This window comes from Vipera ursinii (assembly GCF_947247035.1).
Source record: "Vipera ursinii genome assembly, chromosome: 2".
Classification (NCBI taxonomy): domain Eukaryota; kingdom Metazoa; phylum Chordata; class Lepidosauria; order Squamata; family Viperidae; genus Vipera; species Vipera ursinii.
Genome location: NC_139513.1, coordinates 184,927,060 through 184,947,938, shown reverse-complemented (window position 1 = coordinate 184,947,938; position 20,879 = coordinate 184,927,060). Strand labels below are relative to the sequence as shown.

Sequence of the window (20,879 nt, the reverse complement as noted above, 5' to 3'; positions counted from 1 at the left end):
ACCCAAGCAGAAGAACGCACACACGAACCTGACTGGCCCATACCAGAGATACATAGCAGGTCCTCGAACTCGGAGCCAAACCAAAGCTCTGGAGGCCACTACACAGCCCACTCCTCAGGACACCAAATCACAACACTCAGGATATTACAACACAACAAAAAACCCCACCCATTCAGAACACACCCCACCCAATCAGAAGACAGCCACGCCTCCAACCAATCAGAAGACAACCACGCATCCACCCAATCAGAAGACAGCCACGCCTCCACTCAATCAGAAGACAACCACGCCTCCACCCAGTCGGAGGACACCCCCACCCAATCAGAAAGCAGCCACGCCTCCACCCAGTCAGAACACAGCCCCACCGGCAGTTGGAAGGAAAGGAACAGCCAGACCACGCATTGCTCCTGGAAGCAGCAGGAGGAACACTCCGGCCTGATGATGACGGATGGGATTTCGTCGAAACGTCGCCACAACTTTCTGAAGATGAAGGGAACGTGGGAAGAAACCCGAGACTCTAGATCTACACATACAGACACCCGCGAGAATCTACGAAAACAAGTATATATATATATATATATATATATATATATATATATATATATATATATATATATATATATATATATATATATATATATATATATATACACATATACATATATACACATATACATATATACATATATATATACATATATATACATATATATATACATATATATATACATATATATATATACACACACACACACACACACACACACACACACACACACACACACACACACATATACATATAGAAGAAGGAAGCAGAAGCCACCAGCCTGATGATGACGGATAGGATTCCGTCAAAACGTCGCCCCTACACCTTTAGTTCTATGCGGGGAAAAACCCGAATAACCAAAGATCCACATACGAACACCCGCGAAAACCTCAGAAAACAAATATCTTACCTCTACGGGGAGGAAATCCACCAGCTAACTAGGACCTATGAAAAACTCGAAGTACGAAGAGCTTCCATTCTGTGTGACCTCACATTCCTACGCAACTGCCGAGATCAAAATTTAATCCCCACATCCTTCCAATTGAAATTCCACTCCAACTCTGCAGCCATCAAACGCATCCTGATAAGAACTGAACTGGCCCTAATCAGAAATGAACTCCACACAAAAAGATTGCTCCTGGACCGAATCAACAGAGACCTCCTCACACTTCACCTCAAACTCAGCAACAAGATCCACCCCACACTTTGGGACAAATTCAAACAAATCGCTGTCTGGAGAGCTGAAACAGAGACTGCCTACAAAACAGAAACACACCCCAATAAACTCCAAAGACTAAAGGAACGCCAGAAACAAACCCCTCCTCTCTCACAGCAACACATGAAACAAACTGTGCACAACATCTCAGATAGGATTCTCACCAAAGCCGAAACCAACATCCTGTCTAAAGGATTTAATTTTGCAGTCGCTCCCAAACACATTCCCACGGAAACCATTATATGCGGAGTCGAATCCAGCCTGACCAAAATTAACCCTGATGACGCCAACGAAATCAGACTCGAAGTGACCAACATCCTCTGCACCAGCAAACCACCCAAAAGCATCTTACCCAAAGAGGAACAGACAGCACTACTTAACCTAAAAAATGACACCAGCATAATCATTCTGCCAGCAGACAAAGGCAACGCCACGGTGGTAATGAACTCATCTGACTACCATACCAAATTATCCAACCTACTCCGAGACTCCACATAGAAACTCCTCAAGACAGATCCCACCACCTACCTGGAAAAAACCACAAAATCCAAAATAAAAGCCACCCCCATCAGTGAAGAGATCCAGAAAACAATCATTCCCAGAGAAAAATCATCCAGATGTCCTAAGCTCTATGGTCTGCCCAAGATACACAAAGAAGGAACCCCACTCAGACCCATAGTCAGCTCCATAGACTCACCTCTACAAAATCTAGCCAAATTTCTTGCCAAACAACTACAGCCTTACGCAAATTCCATCACCTCACACGTACAAGATTCATTCCAATTCATAGAGATCATAAGTAAACTAAACTTACAGCCCTGTGACCTACTTGTGAGCTTCGATGTCGTATCCCTCTTCACCCAAGTGCCAATCAAAGAAGCCTTGACAGCTATCCTAAATAAATACAACCCCCCAAAACACATCCTAGATCTGACCAACCACTGCCTATCTAACACATACTTCATCTACAATGGACAAAGATACAAACAAATGGAAGGAGCACCCATGGGATCACCCCTTTCACCTGTCATCGCAAACCTCTACATGGAACACTTTGAAACCCTCGCTCTAGAAAAATCCAACCACAAACCCAAACTCTGGCTCAGATACGTAGATGACACCTTTGTAATCTTGCCACACGGCAAAGAAAAACTGGATGACTTCCTCACACACCTCAATAGCCTACACCCCAAAATGCAATTCACCATGGAAACAGAAGCTAACAATCAACTTCCCTTCCTTGATGTCTTAGTCTACAAGAAATCCAACGGCTCCCTAGGACACACTATCTACCATAAAAAAACACACACAAACCGTTATCTGAACGCACTCTCACACCACCACCCAGCACAGATCAACTCCGTAGCCAAGACACTCATCTCCGGAACAAAACACCTAGCTGACAAACAACACCAAAAAACCGAACTACACACTCTCACTAATGTACTAACAGCCAATGGATTCCAAAGAAACACGATTACCAACTTAATCCGAAGAGAGACACCCACAAAAACCCAAGACAGAGAACAAGACAATGGCAAAGCCCTCCTCCCATACTTAAAAGGGACCACAGACAGAATCAGCAAGGTCCTCCAAAAACACAACATCAAAACAGCATTCTACACAGACAGAAAAATATCCACCATCCTAAGAAACCCCAAAGACATAATTAGCTTAGAAAACCAAGGAGTATACGAAATCCCATGCACCACCTGCCCCACCACATACATCGGACAGACCAACAGAAGAATAAGTGCACGCATTGAAGAGCACAAAAACTCACTCAGAAAAGGAGAACAAACTTCATCCCTGGTCCAACACTTTGAAGCCACGGGACATGAAATTGATTTTAAAAAAACCAAAACTATCGCCAAAATTGAACATTTTAACAACAGAATAATCAGAGAAGCCATTGAGATAGAAAAACGCCCCCACAGCATAAACGAGATGATACCTCTCGCCTACCAACCATTTGGAAACCCACCTTGATTGACAGACGAGTCCCAACCACCAAGAATGATACCAGACCCAAACTCATGATAACACCACATGACATCACCACCACACAACCATTCAAAAAGCAAATCTGAACCCACAATGATAACGAGGCACAACCACAAAACAGAAACCTAACTACAGCTGCAACATCAGCCACTTTAAACCCCTCCAAACCACACAATAAGCAAACTGACACCCACTATAAAAACATGGCACCACCACAAACACGAAGCCGAACAAAAGCAGCACAACTCACCAGCTCAGGTCTAAGGCTGGCAGCTGAGACCAGCCCATCCACTCAAAACACACCCCCACCCAATCAGAACACACCCACCATTCAAAACACACTCCCACCCAATCAGAACACACTTACTCCCCCACCCAATTAGAGCACACCTCCACCCACAGAACACACCCCCTCTGGCAGTTTAAAAAAGAGGAACAAACAGCCAGCAGAAGCCACCAGCCTGATGATGACGGATGGGATTCCGTCGAAACGTCGCCCCTACACCTTTAGTTCTACGCGGGGAAAAACCGGAATAACCAAAGATCCATATACATACATATATACACACACACACACATATATATATACATATACACATCACATACACACACACACACACACATATATATACTGTATGTGTAGGATTAGGAATAAGGTAGGGTCGGAATTGGGGTTGGGATTGAGGTTAGGATTGAGGTTGGGGTTAGGGTTTTTTTAAAAAATAACATTCTCAATATTTAGCAAACAGCATAATGTCTTGGTTCATGTATTTTTTAAAAAAATGAGTAGTTAATTATCTTAAACAATATGTTAATTAAGCACTCGATGGCCTTCTTCTTGCTAATATATACTTAAGGTTACATATCACATTCCTTTCTCTCTAACTTGTTTTTCTAGCCATTGATAAAAATTATCCCATGTTCTAAAATATACCGAGTCTTCTTTCTCTTTTATCTTTAAAGTCAATCTATCCATTTCTGCTCACTCTAAAATTTTCTTAATTAATTCTTCTTCAGTTGGTAAATTTTCAGTTTTCCAATGTTGGGCAAATACAATTCTTGCTGCAGTTAGTGCGTGTAGAATTAAATATATACAGTGTTTCTCATAATTTGCTCCTATTATTCTGGCTTAAAATCTATTTGTTTTTTAGTCTTTTTCTCCAGCCATAAAGGTATTTTTAACCAAAATCTTTTTGCTTTAGGGCAGTGGTGGTGAACCTATGGCATGTGTGCCAGAGGTGGCACTCAGAACCCTTTCTGTGGGCACTTGTGCCATTGCCCCAGCCCCACCTCCCCCTGCATCCCCCTCCTCACCAGCATCCCCCCACAAGAGTGTCACCTCCTGACGTGGCCTGCGCAGAGCAGCGCAGCCAAGGACATTTGCTCAGTCACACACACATGATGCTGTGGGGTGCGGGCAGAGGGCATGGCCACCAAAGCGCTGCTGGGCCGGCTGGGCGATCTGCGGTGGGCCATGGAGGTGGTGGGTGGCCCTGCAGGTGGGGTGGGGGGCAGGGAGGTTCTTGGGTACTCAGTCTCTAAAAGATTCGCCATTACTGCTTTAGGGCATGATCACCAGATATGGCAATAAGTAACTGGTCTTTGTTTACATTTCTAACACTTGTTTGAATATTTTTGCTATATGCCATCTATAAAACATTTTATATGTTTCTTTATATGCCGCTGCTTTCGTTAATTTAGCATTTCTTTCCCATAACTTTTGCCAGTTTTCTAATTCTATATTATATCCAAAGTTCTTTGCCCATATTATCATTGTCTTTTACTTGTTCTTCCTCCATCTTTAAGCTTAACAGATATTTATAGAGTTTCGTAATCAAACTTTTCATCTGTTTTTAACAATATCTGGTCAAATTCTGTCTGTTCTTTATAAAATCCCATTGTTTTAACATCTTTTTCATATCTTGTTTGGATTTGAATATATGGCCACCATGATGGATCAATACCTTGTTCTTGTAAATCTTGTCTGTCTTTCAATTTTTTTTCATTGTCCAAGATATATTTATAGGTCACAACTTTGTCGTAATTAATGAAATTTTGGTAAGCAAAAGTTTCCGTTCTTGAAAGCCATCCAGTATCTTAATATACGTTTTAGCTTTTATTGTTTCCTATTCTAAAAGAAGTGCATTTTTTATAAAGTGGTTTTGAAAGTATCTATGTATTTTATTCTTCCCATACCACAGAGAGGCATGCCAACCAATTTGTAGGTCATGCCCCTCTAGGTATAATAGTCTTTTGTCTCCAAGCATTATCCATTCTTTAAGCCATGTTAATATAGTTGCTTGGTAGTATAACATCCAGTCCGGCAGTCCAAATCCTTCACTTTCTTTCGCTTCTTGTAATATTTTCAGTATTAATTCTAGCTTTTTTTCCCTTGCCAGATAAATTTCAGTATTGTTGTATTCAGTTCATCAAAAAAGGCTTTTCCCAGTCTTACAGGAATCATTTGAAATAGAAAGAATATTTTTGGTAAGATACTCATTTTCACTATTCTCTCCAGCATTGAAAGTTATAAGTTTTTCCACTTTTCCAGATTCAATTTTGTTTTAGCAATCTTACGTAGTTATCTTCTTTTATTGTTACATATCTTGCTGTTAGATAAATTCCCACATATTTAACTTTTTTAACTATTTGAAGATTTGGTTTTTTTGCTAGTTGGTTTTTTTTGTTTTTCTATTAGATTTTTTGTTAGCACTTTAATCTTTTCTGTTTATTTTCAACCCTGCCATTTCTCCAATTGTTTCTATTTATGTGCTTGTTTCAAACGGATCTTCCAATATAAAAACCAAGTCATCTGCAAATGCTGGTAGTTTATATTTTTCATCTTTTATCTCCAGTCCTTTAATTTCTGTTTCTTGTCTGATGTTTCTATTCAGTACTTCCAGTGTTAGTATAAATAATAATGGAAATAATGGGCATCCCTGTCTTGTGTTAAAGTTTTCTGTAAAATCTCCATTTACAATTATTTTCGCTGTTTGTTTACAATAAATTGTATTAATTTCATTTATAAAGTTTTCTCCAAAATCCATTACCGCTAGTTGCAGAAACATAAATTGCCAGTTTACATTGTCAAACGCTTTCTGTGCATCAAGAAATATTAAAGCCATCTGTTTCCTTGGATGAATTTTATAGTATTCTAACATATCAAGGATTATTCTTTTTTCTTAGAAAATTGTATTAAATATACATTTAAAAACAAAAGTGGACATGATTCAACTTCCCTAGCTACAACACTACTATTAGTATTATCTTATGTTACAGAAAGAAATAACAAAAACCTAAAATACAGTCTATAACTTGACTGAGTATAACAAACTGTACATATAACATCTGTCGGTTTTTTTTAGTAAAGTGTCATACAGTCCTCAGCGTTATATTTACATATCTTTCAGTTATGTCCATTATATAGATGCTAATAAGAAATCCTGACATTATCAACCAATCAAACAATGTTCATCTCAGCGATCCTTCTTAACTCTAACCAATTGTACAAATTTTGCCAAATTTCATAATACTCCATTTTGTTCTTATTTTTGATCTCTAGGGTTAACCTGTCCATTTCAGTGCAGGATAAAATTTTATCTATTATTTCTTCTTCAGTGGGTGTTTCCTTTCTTTTCCATTTTTGGGCATATGCCAGTCTTGCTGCAGTTAAGATATGTACTAATAAGTAGAGAGATGCTTTATTGAGATTATCGTTAATAATCCCTAATAAAAAGATTTCTGGTTTTAAATCATTTTTTTGTCATAATATTTCTTCCAACCAATTTTTTATCCACTGCCAAAAAATTTTCGCCTCTGAACATTCCCACCACATATGATAGTAAGTCCCTGGAAGCCTTCTGCATTTCCTTCCAACACATTGGTGAGATTTTTTTATCTATTTTTGCTAACCTTGTAGGGGGAAGATGCCATCTATACAACATCTTGTACAAATTCTCTATAGGAGGTGGCTAGCGTTAACCTCTTATTTTTATCCCATAGTAACTGCCAATTATCTAAGTCAATATTATAAGCAAAATTTTCACTCCAGGTTAACATTGTTTCTTTTACCTGTTCTTCTAATAAATCCTGTTCTAATAAATATTGATATATCTTTTTTATCAATTGATCTTCTGTTCCTAGAAGAATTTTATCTAATTGTGTATGCTCTAATTTTATCCCTGTTTCTTTTTTATCTTTTCTGTATCGTGACTGTATCTGTAAGTATGCCCACCATTCCAGCTCTACACCATCTTCTGATAATCTTTTTCTTGTTTTCAGGTCTCCATTTTCGTCTAAGAGATCTTTATATGTAATTACACTTCCTAGATTTATAAATTTGGGGTGCATAAAAATCTCTAATATAGATAGCCAATTGGGAATTTCTATATAGTTAATTTTTTTAATTTTTATCCACACATCTAATAGTGCCCTTCTAATATGATTCTGAAAATACTGATGACCCCTATATTTTCCATCCCACATTATAGCATGCCACCCAATTTGCATGTCATGGCCTTCTAAGGCTAGTAGTCTTCTATTCCTTAAATGTATCCAATCCTTTATCCATACCGCTATTGCTGCCTAATAATATTTTTTGCAATCTCCTCTTTCCTTTGCATCCTGTAATAATTTTAACTTGATTCTCGCTTTTTTACCTTGCCAGATAAATTTAGATGTAATTCTATTTAAATTTTCAAAAAAATCCTTACCTAATTTAATTGGTACTCATTGGAATAAAAAGAGTAATTTGGGCAGTATATTCATCTTGATTGTCGCTATTCTTCCCATAAAAGAGAGCTGCAAGTTTTTCATTCTATCTAGGTCTACTATAATTTGGTCCATTAACTTATCATAATTTTCTCTTTTAAGTGTAGTACATCTTGCTGATAGTTGGATCCCCAAGTACTTTACTCTTTTATATGTCTGGATATCAACTTTTTCTACTAGCTCAGTTTCTTCTAAGTTGGACATATTTTTAACTAGCATTTTAGTTTTTTCTTTGTTGATTTTTAATCCTGCAACATCTCCATAATTTTCCAGCACCTGTAATAATCTTGTTCCAGATTCTAAAGGGTCTTCAAGAATGAAAACTAAATCATCCACATAAGCCTGTAATTTAAATATCTCTTTTCTGATTTCTAATCCTTTAATCATCTTATCTTTTCAGATTATTCTTGTGAGTGCTTCTAAAGAAAGAATGAATAATAAAGGAGATAGTGGACAGCCTTGTCTTGTACCTTTTGTATTTGAATGCTGTTTGTTAATTCTCCGTTTATGATTACTTTTGCCTCTTGCTTGGAATAGATTGCTTTAAACATATTTATAAATTTTTCTCCAAATTCCATCTGTTTGAGTTGAGTCAACATTAAATTCCATTTGACATTATCAAACGCTTTCTGAGCATCAACAAAAATTAATGCCCCTTGTTTTTCGCTAAGATGTCTAGTATGATCCTGACGTTATGTCTAATTTGTCTTTTAGGAAAGAAGCCATTTTGGTCAGTATGAATAAATTCTGCTAAATATTTTTTTTAATCTTTCTGCCATTATAGTCATGAAAATCTTGTAATCCGTGTTCAGTAAAGAAATGGGTCTATAATTTTTAATACAGGTCAAATCAGAGTTTTCTTTAGGGATTAGTGAGATGATTGCTTCTTTCCATGAGTTTGGAATTTTTGCTGTGTTTAGTACCTCATTAAATAAATCCAACAGAGTTGGGACCAAAAGTTCTTGGAGGTTTTTATATATTTCGGACGGTAGTCCATCAGGGCCAGGTGTTTTATTCCTTTTTTTGTTTTTAATAGCTTCCATAATTTCCTGGACTGTTATATCTTTATTTAATATATTTGGAAATTCTACTGAAACCTTCAGTAGGTCCGCATTCATAAGATATTGTGATATTCTTTCCTCAGTGATCATTTCCTCCTCTTTATAAAGATTTTTAGAGAATTCATACGTCACCCATTTTTCCCCCATCATTTTCATTTACTATCTCCCCTGCTTGATTATGAAATTTACTAATCCATCTGTTATCTTTTTGTTTTTTCAATCTATAGGCCAGCCATCTCCCAGGTTTATTTGCCTGTGCAAAAAAATTTTGTCTAATGCTTTTTATTGTGCCATTTCTCCCTTTTCTATAATATTCAATTTATGCTTATTTAAATCCAACTGTTGTTTTAAATCTCTACATTGTGGGGGTTTTTGTAGTTCTAATTCTATTTTTTTATGTTCATCCTCTAAACTTTTTCGATATTGCCTTTTCTTTTTATATTCATTGGCCATATACGCAATTGCAGTTCCTCTCATAACTGCTTTGGCCGTATCCCATATACCGCCCTTCTCCCGAAGGACTCAGGGCGGTGTACAGGGCAATAAATATAAAAAACTGAATATAAAAGTTAAAATACAATTAAATATAATGCCCAAATTTAAAATTTAAAACAATAATTAAGAACATGTTTAAAACCCCAACCCTAACCCATCAGACCAGGTCAGATTGCTCAAATAAATGCGTTTTTAGATCGCGCCGGCAGGAGCAAAGGTCGGAGGCCATCCGGAGCTCAACCGGCAAGCGGTTCCACAGGTCTGGCGCGCCCACAGAGAACGCCCTCCCCCTGGGGGCCACCAATCGGCATTCTTTGATCGGAGGCACCCTGAGGAGGCCCTCTCTGTGGGAGCGCACTGGATGGAGGGAAGTTGACGCCGGCCGCAGGTGTTGCCATAGGTAATCCGGACCCATGCCATGTACGGCTTCGTAAGTCATTACCAACACCTTGAATTTCACCCGGAGGGCAACCGGCAGCCAATGCAGCTCGCGGAGCAAAGGTGTAACATGGGAGTATTGGGAAACTCCCAGTACAACTCGCGCGGCTGCATTCTGCACCAGTTGAAGCCTCCAAGTGGACTTCAAGGGCAGCCCCATGTAGAGAGCATTACAGTAGTCTAGATGAGAGGTCACGAGCGCATGAGTGACTGTACGCAAGGCATCCCGGTCCAGATAGGGTCGCAACTGGCGCACCAGACGAACCTAGGCGAAGGCCCCCCTAGTCACAGCTCCAATATGCTCTTCTAAAGAGAGCTGTGAATCTAGAAGGACCCCCAAGTTGCGCGTACTATCTACGGGGGGTAATAGCTCACCCGCCATGGCCAGAGATGGAATAATCGGAATTTCCCAGGATGCCAGCACGAACAGCCACTCAGTCTTGTCAGGGTTGAGCCGAAGCCTGTTCCTCCCCATCCAGACCTGGACCGCCTCCAGGCAGCGGGACATCACGTCGAGGGCATCACTGGGGTGGTTTGGGGTCGAAATAAAAAGCTGGGTATCATCAGCGTACTGATGATACCCAACTCCAAAACCACAAATGATCTCGCTCAGCGGCTTCATATAGATGAACAGGAGAGGCGAGAGGACCGATCCCTGAGGGACTCCACAAATGAGAGGCCTCAAGGTCGACCTCTGTCCCACTGCCAACACCGACTGCGAACGTCCCAGAAGGTAGGAGAACCACTGAAGAACTGTGCCTCCCACTCCCAACCCCCTGAGACGTCGCAGCAAGATACCATGGTCGATGGTATCAAAAGCTGCTGAGAAGTCTAAAAGGACTAGGACAGAGGAGCAACCCCTGTCCCGAGCCCACCAGAGATCATTCACCAGCGCGACCAATGCCGTCTCCCTGCTGTACCCGGGCCTGAAGCCCGATTGGTACGGGTGTAGATAATCAGCTTCATCCAAGAACAAAGGGAGCTGTTGCGCCACCACGCTCTCAACAACCTTCACCAGAAAGCGAAGGTTGGAGACCGGACGAAAGTTGTTTAAAATTGCTGGGTCCAAGGCAGGCTTCTTGAGGAGGGGTCTCACCACCGCCTCCTTCAAGGCGGCGGGAAAGCTAACCTCACTCAAAGAGGCAGTAATCACTGCCTGGAGCCAGCCTCGTGTCCCATCCCGAGCCGCATAAGTCAGCCAGGAGGGACACGGGTCCAACAAACACGTGGTGGAGCTTAGCTTCCCCATGATCTTGTCCACTTCTTCAGGAGTCACAGGATCAAACTCCTCCCAGATAACATCGACAAGGCTGCCCGTATCCTCATTGTCAGACTCTGCCCAGTTGGAGTCCAGGCCGGTCTGGATCCGAGCGATTTTGTCCGACAGAAATCGACTAAACTCCTCGGCTCGACCCTGCAAGGGTTCCTCCCTCACCTCCCGATTAAGGAGAGCGAGTTACTCTAAACAGGGCAGCCAGGCGATTATCTGCGGACGCGATGAGGGTGGCAAAATGGTTAGACCTTGCCACCCTCATCGCCGCGAGATAAGTTCTCATAAACGACCTTAGTCGTAACCGGTCGGATTCGGATCGGCTGGATCTCCAACAGCTCTCCAGGCCCCATCTCTGACGCTTCATCTCCTGGAGCTCCATGGAGAACAATGGAGCCCATTGGGATCTGCGCCGGGTCAAGGGCCGCATAGGTACAACTTGGTCGAGTGCCTCTGTGGCTGCCTTTTTCCAGGCTTCCACTAGGGCACAGGTTGGCAACCCGCAGCTCCGGAGCCGCATGCGGCTCTGAGCCGTCCCATGCGGCTCCCAGGCTTCCTCCCTCTGCCATGTTTACTTTTGGGGGGGAAAAGTGGCACTAAAAAAACTTAATCAATTTAAACTTCTCACAAAAAACTTGAAAAGTTTAAATTGATTGGTTGGTTTGTGGGACCACCCACAAACAAAGTTTTTTTAACTACACTTGGCAGAGTGGAGGAAGAGACGGGAGAACTAAAAGGTGAGTATTTGCGTGTCATCCTTGTGCAGGGGCCATGCTAATCTTCTCTGTATCGTTCCAATTTTAGTAAGGTGAGTAGATCTGTTCCTTCCCCCCCTTCCTTCTCATCGCCGGGGCTAGCAGCCCTGGCGAGCAAGAAGGTGCGGTTCCCCCACTTCCTTCTCGTCGGGCGAGCAAGAAGGCACGCTTCCCCCCTTCCTTCTCGTCGGGCAAGCAAGAAGGCGCGCTTCCCCCCTTTCTTCTCGTCGGGCGAGCAAGAAGGCGCACTTCCCCCCCTTCTTTCTCGTCACCGGGGCTATCAGCCCTGGCGAGCAAGAAGGCGCGCTTCCCCCCCTTCCTTCTCGTTGGGCGAGCAAGAAGGCGCGCTTCCACCCCTTCTCGTTGGGCGAGCAAGAAGGCGCACTTCCCCCCCTTCCTTCTCGTCGGGTGAGTAAGAAGGCGCGCTTTCCACCCTTCTCGTCGCCGGGGCTAGCAGCCCCGGCGGGGAAGGAGAAGGTGGGTTTTCCCCCCTTCTCCCTGCCGTGGGTAGCAGCCCCGGCAGGGAGAAGGGGCGATATGCCCTCCCCTTCCTATGAGGGGAAGCGGCAGGAGCTCGCCGGAGCTGCTCCTGCTACGTCTCGCCTCTCCTTTTGCTGTTTGGACCAGCATGGGACTGCTTGGACCTGTGCGCTAAAATCCCCGCCATGGCCGCCTCCGCTCCGCTCTGGGCAGGGAGTGCCTAGTCAGGCCCTCCTCAGTCTGCGGAGGAGCAAGTGAGGCGCTGCGGGAATCTCCGCCGGTGCTAGTCCTGGGGTGGTTGGGACGGAGCGCCGTCGCTCTGCTTGGGCGCTTTTGGCGGGACAGGGAAGAAGTGAACAAGTAGATGTTTTTCTGGAACTCCCTAGCTTTCTCCATGATCCAACGTATGTTGGCAATTTGATCTCTAGTTCCTCTGCCTCTTCGAAATCCTGCCTGTACTTCTGGTAGTTCTCGATCCACATACTGCTGGAGTCTAGCTTGTAGGATTTTAAGCATAACTTTACTAGCATGAGAAATGAGTGCAATGGTGCGGTAGTTTGAACATTCTTTGGCACTGCCTTTCTTTGGAATTGGAATGTAAACTGATCTTTTCCAATCCTGTGGCGACTGTTGAGTTTTCCAAATTTGCTGGCAAATTGAGTGTAGCACTTTTACTGCATCCCCCATGATGATAAGGACATCATTTCTGGGTGTTAGTTCTATAAGGTGCTGTAGGGCTTCATAGAACCGGTCAATTTCATCCTCTTCAGCACCGGTGGTGGGGGCATAGACTTGGACTACTGTGATATTGAATGGTTTGCCTTGGATTCGAACTGAGATCATTCTGTCATTTTGAGGATTGTATCCCAGTATTGCTTTTCCTATTTTTTTATTGACTATGAAGGCTACTCCATTTCTTCTGAGGGATTCTTGCCCACAGTAGTATACCTGATGGTCATCTGAAATAAATTCACCCATTCCTGTCCATTTTAGTTCGCTGATACCTAAGATGTCAATGTTTAGTCTTGTCATCTCTTGTTTGACCATGTCCAGCTTTCCTTGATTCATGGATCTTACATTCCAGGTTCCTATGGAGAAAAAATCTTTACAGCATCGGACTTTCCTTTCACCACCAGACATATCCACAGCTGAGCGTCCTTTCGGCTTTGGCCCAGTCGCTTCATTCTTTCTGGTGCTACTAGTACTAGCCCTCTGCTCTTGTTCTGAACCAGCCCTCTTCTAGCAAACCCCTATTCAAAAAGAAGAGACTGGAGAGCGTCCAAGGCTAAAAGGCTTCTGCCAAGATTTAATTACGCAGTTAACAAAAACACTAGAGCTTGTCTTCTCAAGCGGAAAAGTTGCTTTCAGCAACCAGCCCCTCCCCAAACACTCCTTTTATAGAGAGCTCAGGGCGTGGTCTCCCTGTGACTCCTCCCGAGGAGTCCCATAGCCTTTCTTTGTTTGTTCCTGCTCGACTGCCTCCTGCGTCGGGCGTCCTTGAACAGGGCCAGCTGTGGGTCATCATCCTCCGCACTCTCGGGCTCACGCAGCTGAGAAGAGGTCCCCGGCTGAGGACTCTGCAAAGCCTCCAAATCATCATCAGCCGGTTCGTTTCCCTCCTCCCCCACATCTGAGTCATCCGATACATCGGAGCCGGCTGTCGGACCCACAGGCTGGCCCTGAGTCACAACAGCTCTTCCCCAGTAGCATATTGGACGCCTTCCGACCTGAGGGGCTCATCCTCCAGCGTCATATCGTTTTGCCTTTTGGTACTGTCCATAGGGTTTTCATGGCAAAGATACTGGAGTGGGTTGCCATTTCCTTCTCCAGTGGATCACGTTTTGTCAGAACTCTCTGCTATGACCTTTCTGTCTTGGGTGGCCCTGCACGGCATAGCTCATAGCTTCATTGAATTACGCAAGCCTCTTCGCCACGACAAGGCAGTAATCCATGAAGGGGAATTTTCTAGTTAGAAACTGATATTCCTTTCAGGATTGTCTTATTCTCCTAGGGATTTGTTGGAGGACTAACAAATTTTTTTTTTGTATTTCAAAGGTTCATCTCTTACTCTTTTCAGAATCTCGTCTCTTATAGATATTTTGAGAAATCTAACATGTACTTCCCTGGGGACTTTATTTCTTCTAGCATAGTTTGAGTTGATTGAATAGATCTCATCTAATTCTTCCATTTCTTGTTTTCCAATTCTTAGTGCATCTGCCAATAATTCCGTTATCAGGTGTAGAAGATCCTCTTCCTTATCTTCCATTATATTTTGAAATCTTAAAAAAATATGAGGCTCTTTCCATCTCCATAACAGCTATTGAGTCTTCTAGGTCTCCATTTATTTGCATCAATTTCTGGTTTTCATCTTTTAAGACTTCTAATTTATGGTCAACCTCTGTTGATTTATCTTTTATTTTTTGGATTCTTTGTTGGTTATCTGTAACCATCTGTTTAAAATTTTCAAATTGAAAGTCCATATTATTAATTTTTTGATTCATTTGATCAAGATCACTTTTCATCTCCTTGTGGTTTCTCGTAGCTGCCATGTGAGTAGCGATTGCCTCTTGAATTGCTTGTAACCTTGCTTGAGTTTCCTTTAGGAAATTATTAGCCTTTTCTTGTTGGAGCATTGTATCAATTGATCTCTGATAAATTGGACTTGCAGAAGAAGGAGCAGAGGTTCCTTTTTTTCCAACTTTAGATAGATTAGGGATGCTCATATTTATCTTTTAATCATACTTTATAATCCACCAAGTAAATCAGAATTTGTAATCCAGTAGGCTCCTAACAAATAGGAGAGGTAAATAATAAAAAATGCTAAGTATAAAAAAGAACAAAAAGGAAAAAAGAAGAAATATATACCAAAATTTGTAATCCAAAGTGTTCTGTTAGTAGAAATTTCTTGTCACTCTATGAAAACAGCTTGTAAAAATTCCAAGTCAAGCTGTATTTGTAATCCAGGAAAGTCAGATGACTTCAAAAGCAATTTTTATTTATAATGGTAATCCATCCTGTAGAAAAGGGCAATCCACAATCTTCAGGACACCAAAAAATTTAAACTGTAAGCTGTGTCAGGGTATCTAGCCAAGTTTTAGAGCTCCAGTCAAAACAACTTAGTAAGATTTTAAAAAGCAAGGTTAAATGTAGTTCTTGATTTTGCCACTAGATGTCATTAGATGTCTATTCCCACCAAACTTTAAAAAGTTAAAATCTGATGGTTTCCAAACAAGGAATAAAGAAAAAATGATTTATAAATGCAAAAGTTTCCCAAATTATCCTTCTTTTATCCCTCAATTAACTTCACAATATTGTTATAAATCAGTTTCAATTTCCCCAAAGCTTAAATTGCCGCTTATAGTTCAGGAGGGAGGTGTAGAAAAAAAATCCCCCACTCCCTAAAGCTTTGGGATTTCTTGCTTTTGGGTGCCTTTTTCTAGAACCGGTATTTTCTCTTGTAGAGAGGTAAGGAAAGTAGTCTCACCCAGATCAGCTGTTTTGCTTTCTGCTTGTTACTATTCGTTGTCTCTGACAATCAGCTGCTTCTGGCTGACCACATTGGTGTGGTCAGCCTTTCTTCTTGCCAGTCACAAGGGCTACTTTGGATCAAGTGAGTCAGCTACCGCTGGCCCGCAATCTAAAAAGTTTTGCCCTTTGGCCAGTTGCCTCTACAGGGCATCTTTTGGTCCTATTGGACCCCCCAGCTGGTAGAAATCGGACTTGGGGAATGGAGCTTCATTCCCCTGTGCCTTTGTTTTTATTTAGTTTATTTATTTTATTTGATTTGTATACCGCCCTTCTCCCGAAGGACTCAGGGCGGTGAACAGGGACATAAATATCAAAATGCCCAAATACAGAGATTGAAAACAAATTAAACCCTAGTGCCCAAATGCAGAAGATAAATTACATTAAAACAATAATTAAAACAAAACCCATCAGACCAGGCCGGATTGTTCAAACAGATAGGTTTTTAGGTCGTGTCGGAAGGAGCGAAGGTTGGGAGCCATCCGGAGCTCAACCGGTAAACGGTTCCACAGGTCAGGCGCACCCACAGAGAACGCCCTCCCTCTGGGGGTCACCAGACAGCATTCTCCGAACGGCAGCACCCTGAGGAGGCTCTCTCTGTGGGAGCGCACTGGGCGGAGGGAAGTTGATGCTGGTCGCAGGTGCTCCCTAAGGTACTCCAGACCCATGCCATGTAGGTCATAACCAGTACCTTGAATCTCACCCGGAAGGCAACCGGAAGCTAATGCAGCTCTCAGAGCAGAGGTGTAATATGGGAGTATCAGGAGACCCCCAACACAACTCGCGCGGCTGCATTCTGCACCAGTTGGAGCCTCCGAGTGGTTCTCAAGGGCAGCCCCATGTAGAGAGCGTTGCAGTAGTCTAATCGAGAGGTCACGAGCGCATGAGTGACTGTACGTAAGGCATCATGGTCTAGATAGGGCCGTAACTGGCGCACCAGGCGTAACTGGGCGAAGGCTCCCCTAGTCACAGTTAATATATGATCTTCTAAAGAGAGCTGTGAATCTAGGAGAACTCCCAAGTTGCGAGCTCTATCTACGGGAGGTAATAACTCACCTCCCATAGTGAGAGATGGAATGATCTGAGTTTCCTGAGATGCTGGCACGTACAGCCACTCCGTCTTGTCAGAGTTGAGCCGAAGCCTGTTCCTCCCCATCCAGACCTGGACCGCCTCCAGGCAACGGGACATCACGTCGAGGGCATCACTGGGGTGGTTTGGGTTTGAAATGAAAAGCTGGGTATCATCAGCATACTGATGATACCCAACTCCAAAGCCGCGAATGATCTCACTCAGAGGTTTCATATAGATGTTGAACAGGAGAGGCGAGAGGACCGACCCCTGAGGAACTCCACAAACGAGAGGCCTCGAGGTTGATCTCTGTCCCCCTGCCAACACCGACTGCGAACGTCCCAGTTGCCATGACATTACCAGAAACTCCCTGTGACATCACCAGAAGCTCCTACAAATTATTTAAGATCCCTAGAATATGTCCAAAGTGCCCTCCTGAGAATTACTTTCAGTTTAAAGTTTAAAAGAACCACTATTGTGGATTATATGTAGTTGTTCCATGTACTTATTTTGGATTTCTTCTTCAATGCAGGCCCTTCAAGCACTACAGCGACAACCCAATGCAGCCCAATACTTTCATCAATTTATGCTTCAACAACAGCTCAACAGTGCTCAACTTCACAGCCTGGCTGCAGTCCAGCAGGTGAGAAGTCAAGACATGCTAGCTGAAAAATTCTGTTTAGAAAGAGAGAACTCCAGGACTGGAACTTCTGAGTTCCCCTAGTCTCCATCTTTTTGGGGACGCGGTGGCTCAGTGGGTTAGGACGCTGAGCTTGTCGATCAGAAGGTCGGCAGTTTGGCGGGTCAAATCCCGAGTGCTGCGTAGCAGAGTGAGCGCCTGTTACTCGTCCCAGCTTCTGCCAACCTAGCAGTTCGAAAGCACATAAAAGTGCAAGTAGAAAAATAGGGACCACTATGGTGGGAAGGTAACAGCGTTCCGTGCGCCTTTGGCGTCTAGTCATGCCAGCCACATGACCACGGAGATGTCCTCGGACAAGCGCTGGCTCTTCGGCTTTGAAACGGAGATGAGCACCGGCCCCTAGAGTCGGAAACGACTAGTACGCATGTGCGGGGGAACCTTTACCTTTACCATCTTTTTATCATGCTTTTCAGCATCTGCTTGAATTGGGAGAATTGATTTTGAAGATATTAATATGCAGGTGCTACTCAGTTCTCTCTTTACATTAATCTCATAAATGCTATGGAACTTCTGAGTCAATGTTTGGAGATAGTTTTCACCAATATTACATTAGAAGAATAAGAGTTTCTCAGAATAGGAATGCCAATTTGGTCAATAGCCAGTTGCTACCAAATTCCAAACTTGAGGAATAAAAAGCAAGATGTCCAGTAAGCTTTGAGAAAAGTTGGAAAAAAGCAGCACAAGATATAAATTGCAGTGGCTTTTAGAAAGAGCTGAAATTCTTAAGTTGACACAGGGCATTCAGACAATAAAGATTCTTAAATGTGTTGAGTGTCTATATAGCTGCTTTTGAGTTTGAGCCATGTTATCCACTGTCCACATGAGAGTGCAGCTTGTCTTGTAACCCATTGGAATTTAAAAGTTTTTCCTGCCTCTCCTATAGCTTAATAGATAAGTAGCTTGACCTTTCTCCAGCTTGGAATTAGGTGGCAATTGGTTCTTGACATAATGAGCACTACTGAGGGCAAAGAAATCGTGGTTGAATTGAAAAACGGAAAATATTTTGATTGCAGAACTGCTGTCTTAGGGGCTGTGGCTTTTTAAAGAATGTGTGTGCAGCTTAGCTTTCCATAGATTTACTGCTAACAAGCAGTGGTTTATTAAAAATAGTTAGGGACTTACTTGGAAAATGTTGACATACCTTTCATATTAGATAGATAGATAGATAGATAGATAGATAGATAGATAGATAGATAGATAGATAGATAGATAACCTTTTTGTCATTTTTACTGTAGGCACAATGGCACTCATTAAAAATGAAATTTAGTTGCTTGCTGTCAAAGTGTACACATACACAACACACATTTAAACGTACTATATACAGTATACGTATAGACCTACAACAGGGGTTGGCAACCTGAAACAGCAAAAGAGCCACTCGGAACCGGTTTCGTCACAAAAAAAAATCTGGGAGCTGCAGAATGTGTGCATACATGTGCATGCACAGATCAACAGGCTTGATTGAAGAGTGGAGCCTAAGGCAAGACGTGCACCAGCCCTGCCCCCGTCCACCTCTGGTATGGACGGCTCTGCTGTCCTGGCTTTTCCTCCCCTCAGAAAAGACTGCTCTCCCCCCGCCCTGCTCTCTCTCTCTCTCTCTCTCTCTCTCTGGGACGTTCTTCTTTCCACCTTTTGGCGTGAAGGTTCCAAGGAAGCTGAGGAAGAGGCTGACGGGGAGAAGGAGCTGCTTTGGCAAATCTTCTGAGGCCTTGTGAAAGAGAGAGGCGGTGGTGGGATTAAAATAAAATGGGTGGGGGTTGAGGAAATCCAGCAGAAGGCTACATCAGAGGAGGAGCAAGAAAGGCAAGATTGGGGAGAGGAAGAAAGCTTTTGGGGCTTGCCCAGCAGGCAGCTGCTCCCCACTCTCAGAAATTGCCATGGCAGGAGTGGAAAGAAGCGGGGGAACGCCTCTCCCCAGTCTACCAAGCAAATGTTGAATGCAGCGGCTAGCAGGCTGTTCTGTACCAGCCTGCTACCGGCCCTGCAGAAAAGGCAGGGACAACCCCTTTTACAAGAAGGCAAGAGGCTGGAATTACGCCTGCCAAATTTATTGCTACAAAAACAAAACAGAACAAGACAAACCAAGAAACAGGAGCTTTAAGAAACAGGAACTATCCAAGCCATTGCCTTCAGCAAACCAGCCCTCCCAGACATTCCCCTTATATAGAGTTCAGGGCGTGGCTTCTCTCTGCCTCCTTCCGAGGAGCCCCATTGCCTTCCTCTGTTTACTCCTAATTGACTGCCTCCTGTGTCGGGCGTCCTTGACCAGGGCCAGCTGTGGGTGATCTTCATCCACGCTGTCAGGCTCACACAGCTGGGTCTCCGTGGTGACCAAGTGGAAGGGGCCTGGCTGAGGGCTCTCATCAGCAAGATCTTCAACCCCCTCAGCAAGGTCTTCAACACCCCCCTCCTCCTCTGAGTCGTCCGACCCAACTGCCGAACCCACAGGCTGACCCTGAATCACAACACAGGCAGGGACCATGAGGAGTAGCCAGGATTGAAGGAGCAGAAGTCAACACTGCCAAAGAGGAGGAAGGAAAGCAAAAGTGGGGATCTTTAAATAGTCACACCCACTTTCCCCCTTTTTATCCTATTTTTTGCAATGACCGGTTGCAGATATGCACATGTGTATGCTTGTCAGGTTTGAAAGCCTCCATTTAAGTTTGTGCGTGTGCACAGAAACAGGCTGACTCCTTGTCTCCTGCCCTTTCTGCCTCTCTTGTCTCTCTCTGCCACTTAAAGCCATCCTGCACTTAAAGCCAGACCCACTCCTTCTTTTCCCTATTTTCTCTCTCTCTCTTTCTATGTTTGTGTATGTGTGTGTGTGAGAGAGAGAGAGACCAAGTCCATTGGTTTACCAGCAAGCCACCGCCGCCGCCTCCTCGTCTCCTGCCCTTGCTGCCTCTCCTGTGGAGACACATTTGCGTCTCTCTGTGCCACTCAAAGCCATCCTGCAGCGGTTTCAATCGGCCCCTTCATTGCCAAGGATCCCCATGGAAGTCAATGGAGGTCTGCGGCGCCTCGAAAGGCCAGCCGCGGCACCTCCAGG

General features: G+C 43.3%; 1 protein-coding gene and 1 long non-coding RNA gene across 3 annotated transcripts in view; one reads left to right on the top strand and one right to left on the bottom strand.

Moving 5' to 3' along the window:
• Nucleotides 1-20,879, bottom strand: part of LOC310635498 — an 838,887-nt gene that overhangs the window by 318,376 nt on the left and 499,632 nt on the right. The window lies entirely within an intron of this gene.
• The window catches only part of PHC1 (polyhomeotic homolog 1), a 153,188-nt gene that overhangs the window by 53,792 nt on the left and 78,517 nt on the right, over nucleotides 1-20,879 (top strand). For both annotated transcript variants that reach the window (XM_083354459.1, XM_083354458.1), the window contains exon 3: nucleotides 17,662-17,772. In XM_083354459.1, coding sequence (XP_083210585.1) covers nucleotides 17,662-17,772 — 111 coding nt within the window. The remainder of the gene's footprint in view (nucleotides 1-17,661; nucleotides 17,773-20,879) is intronic.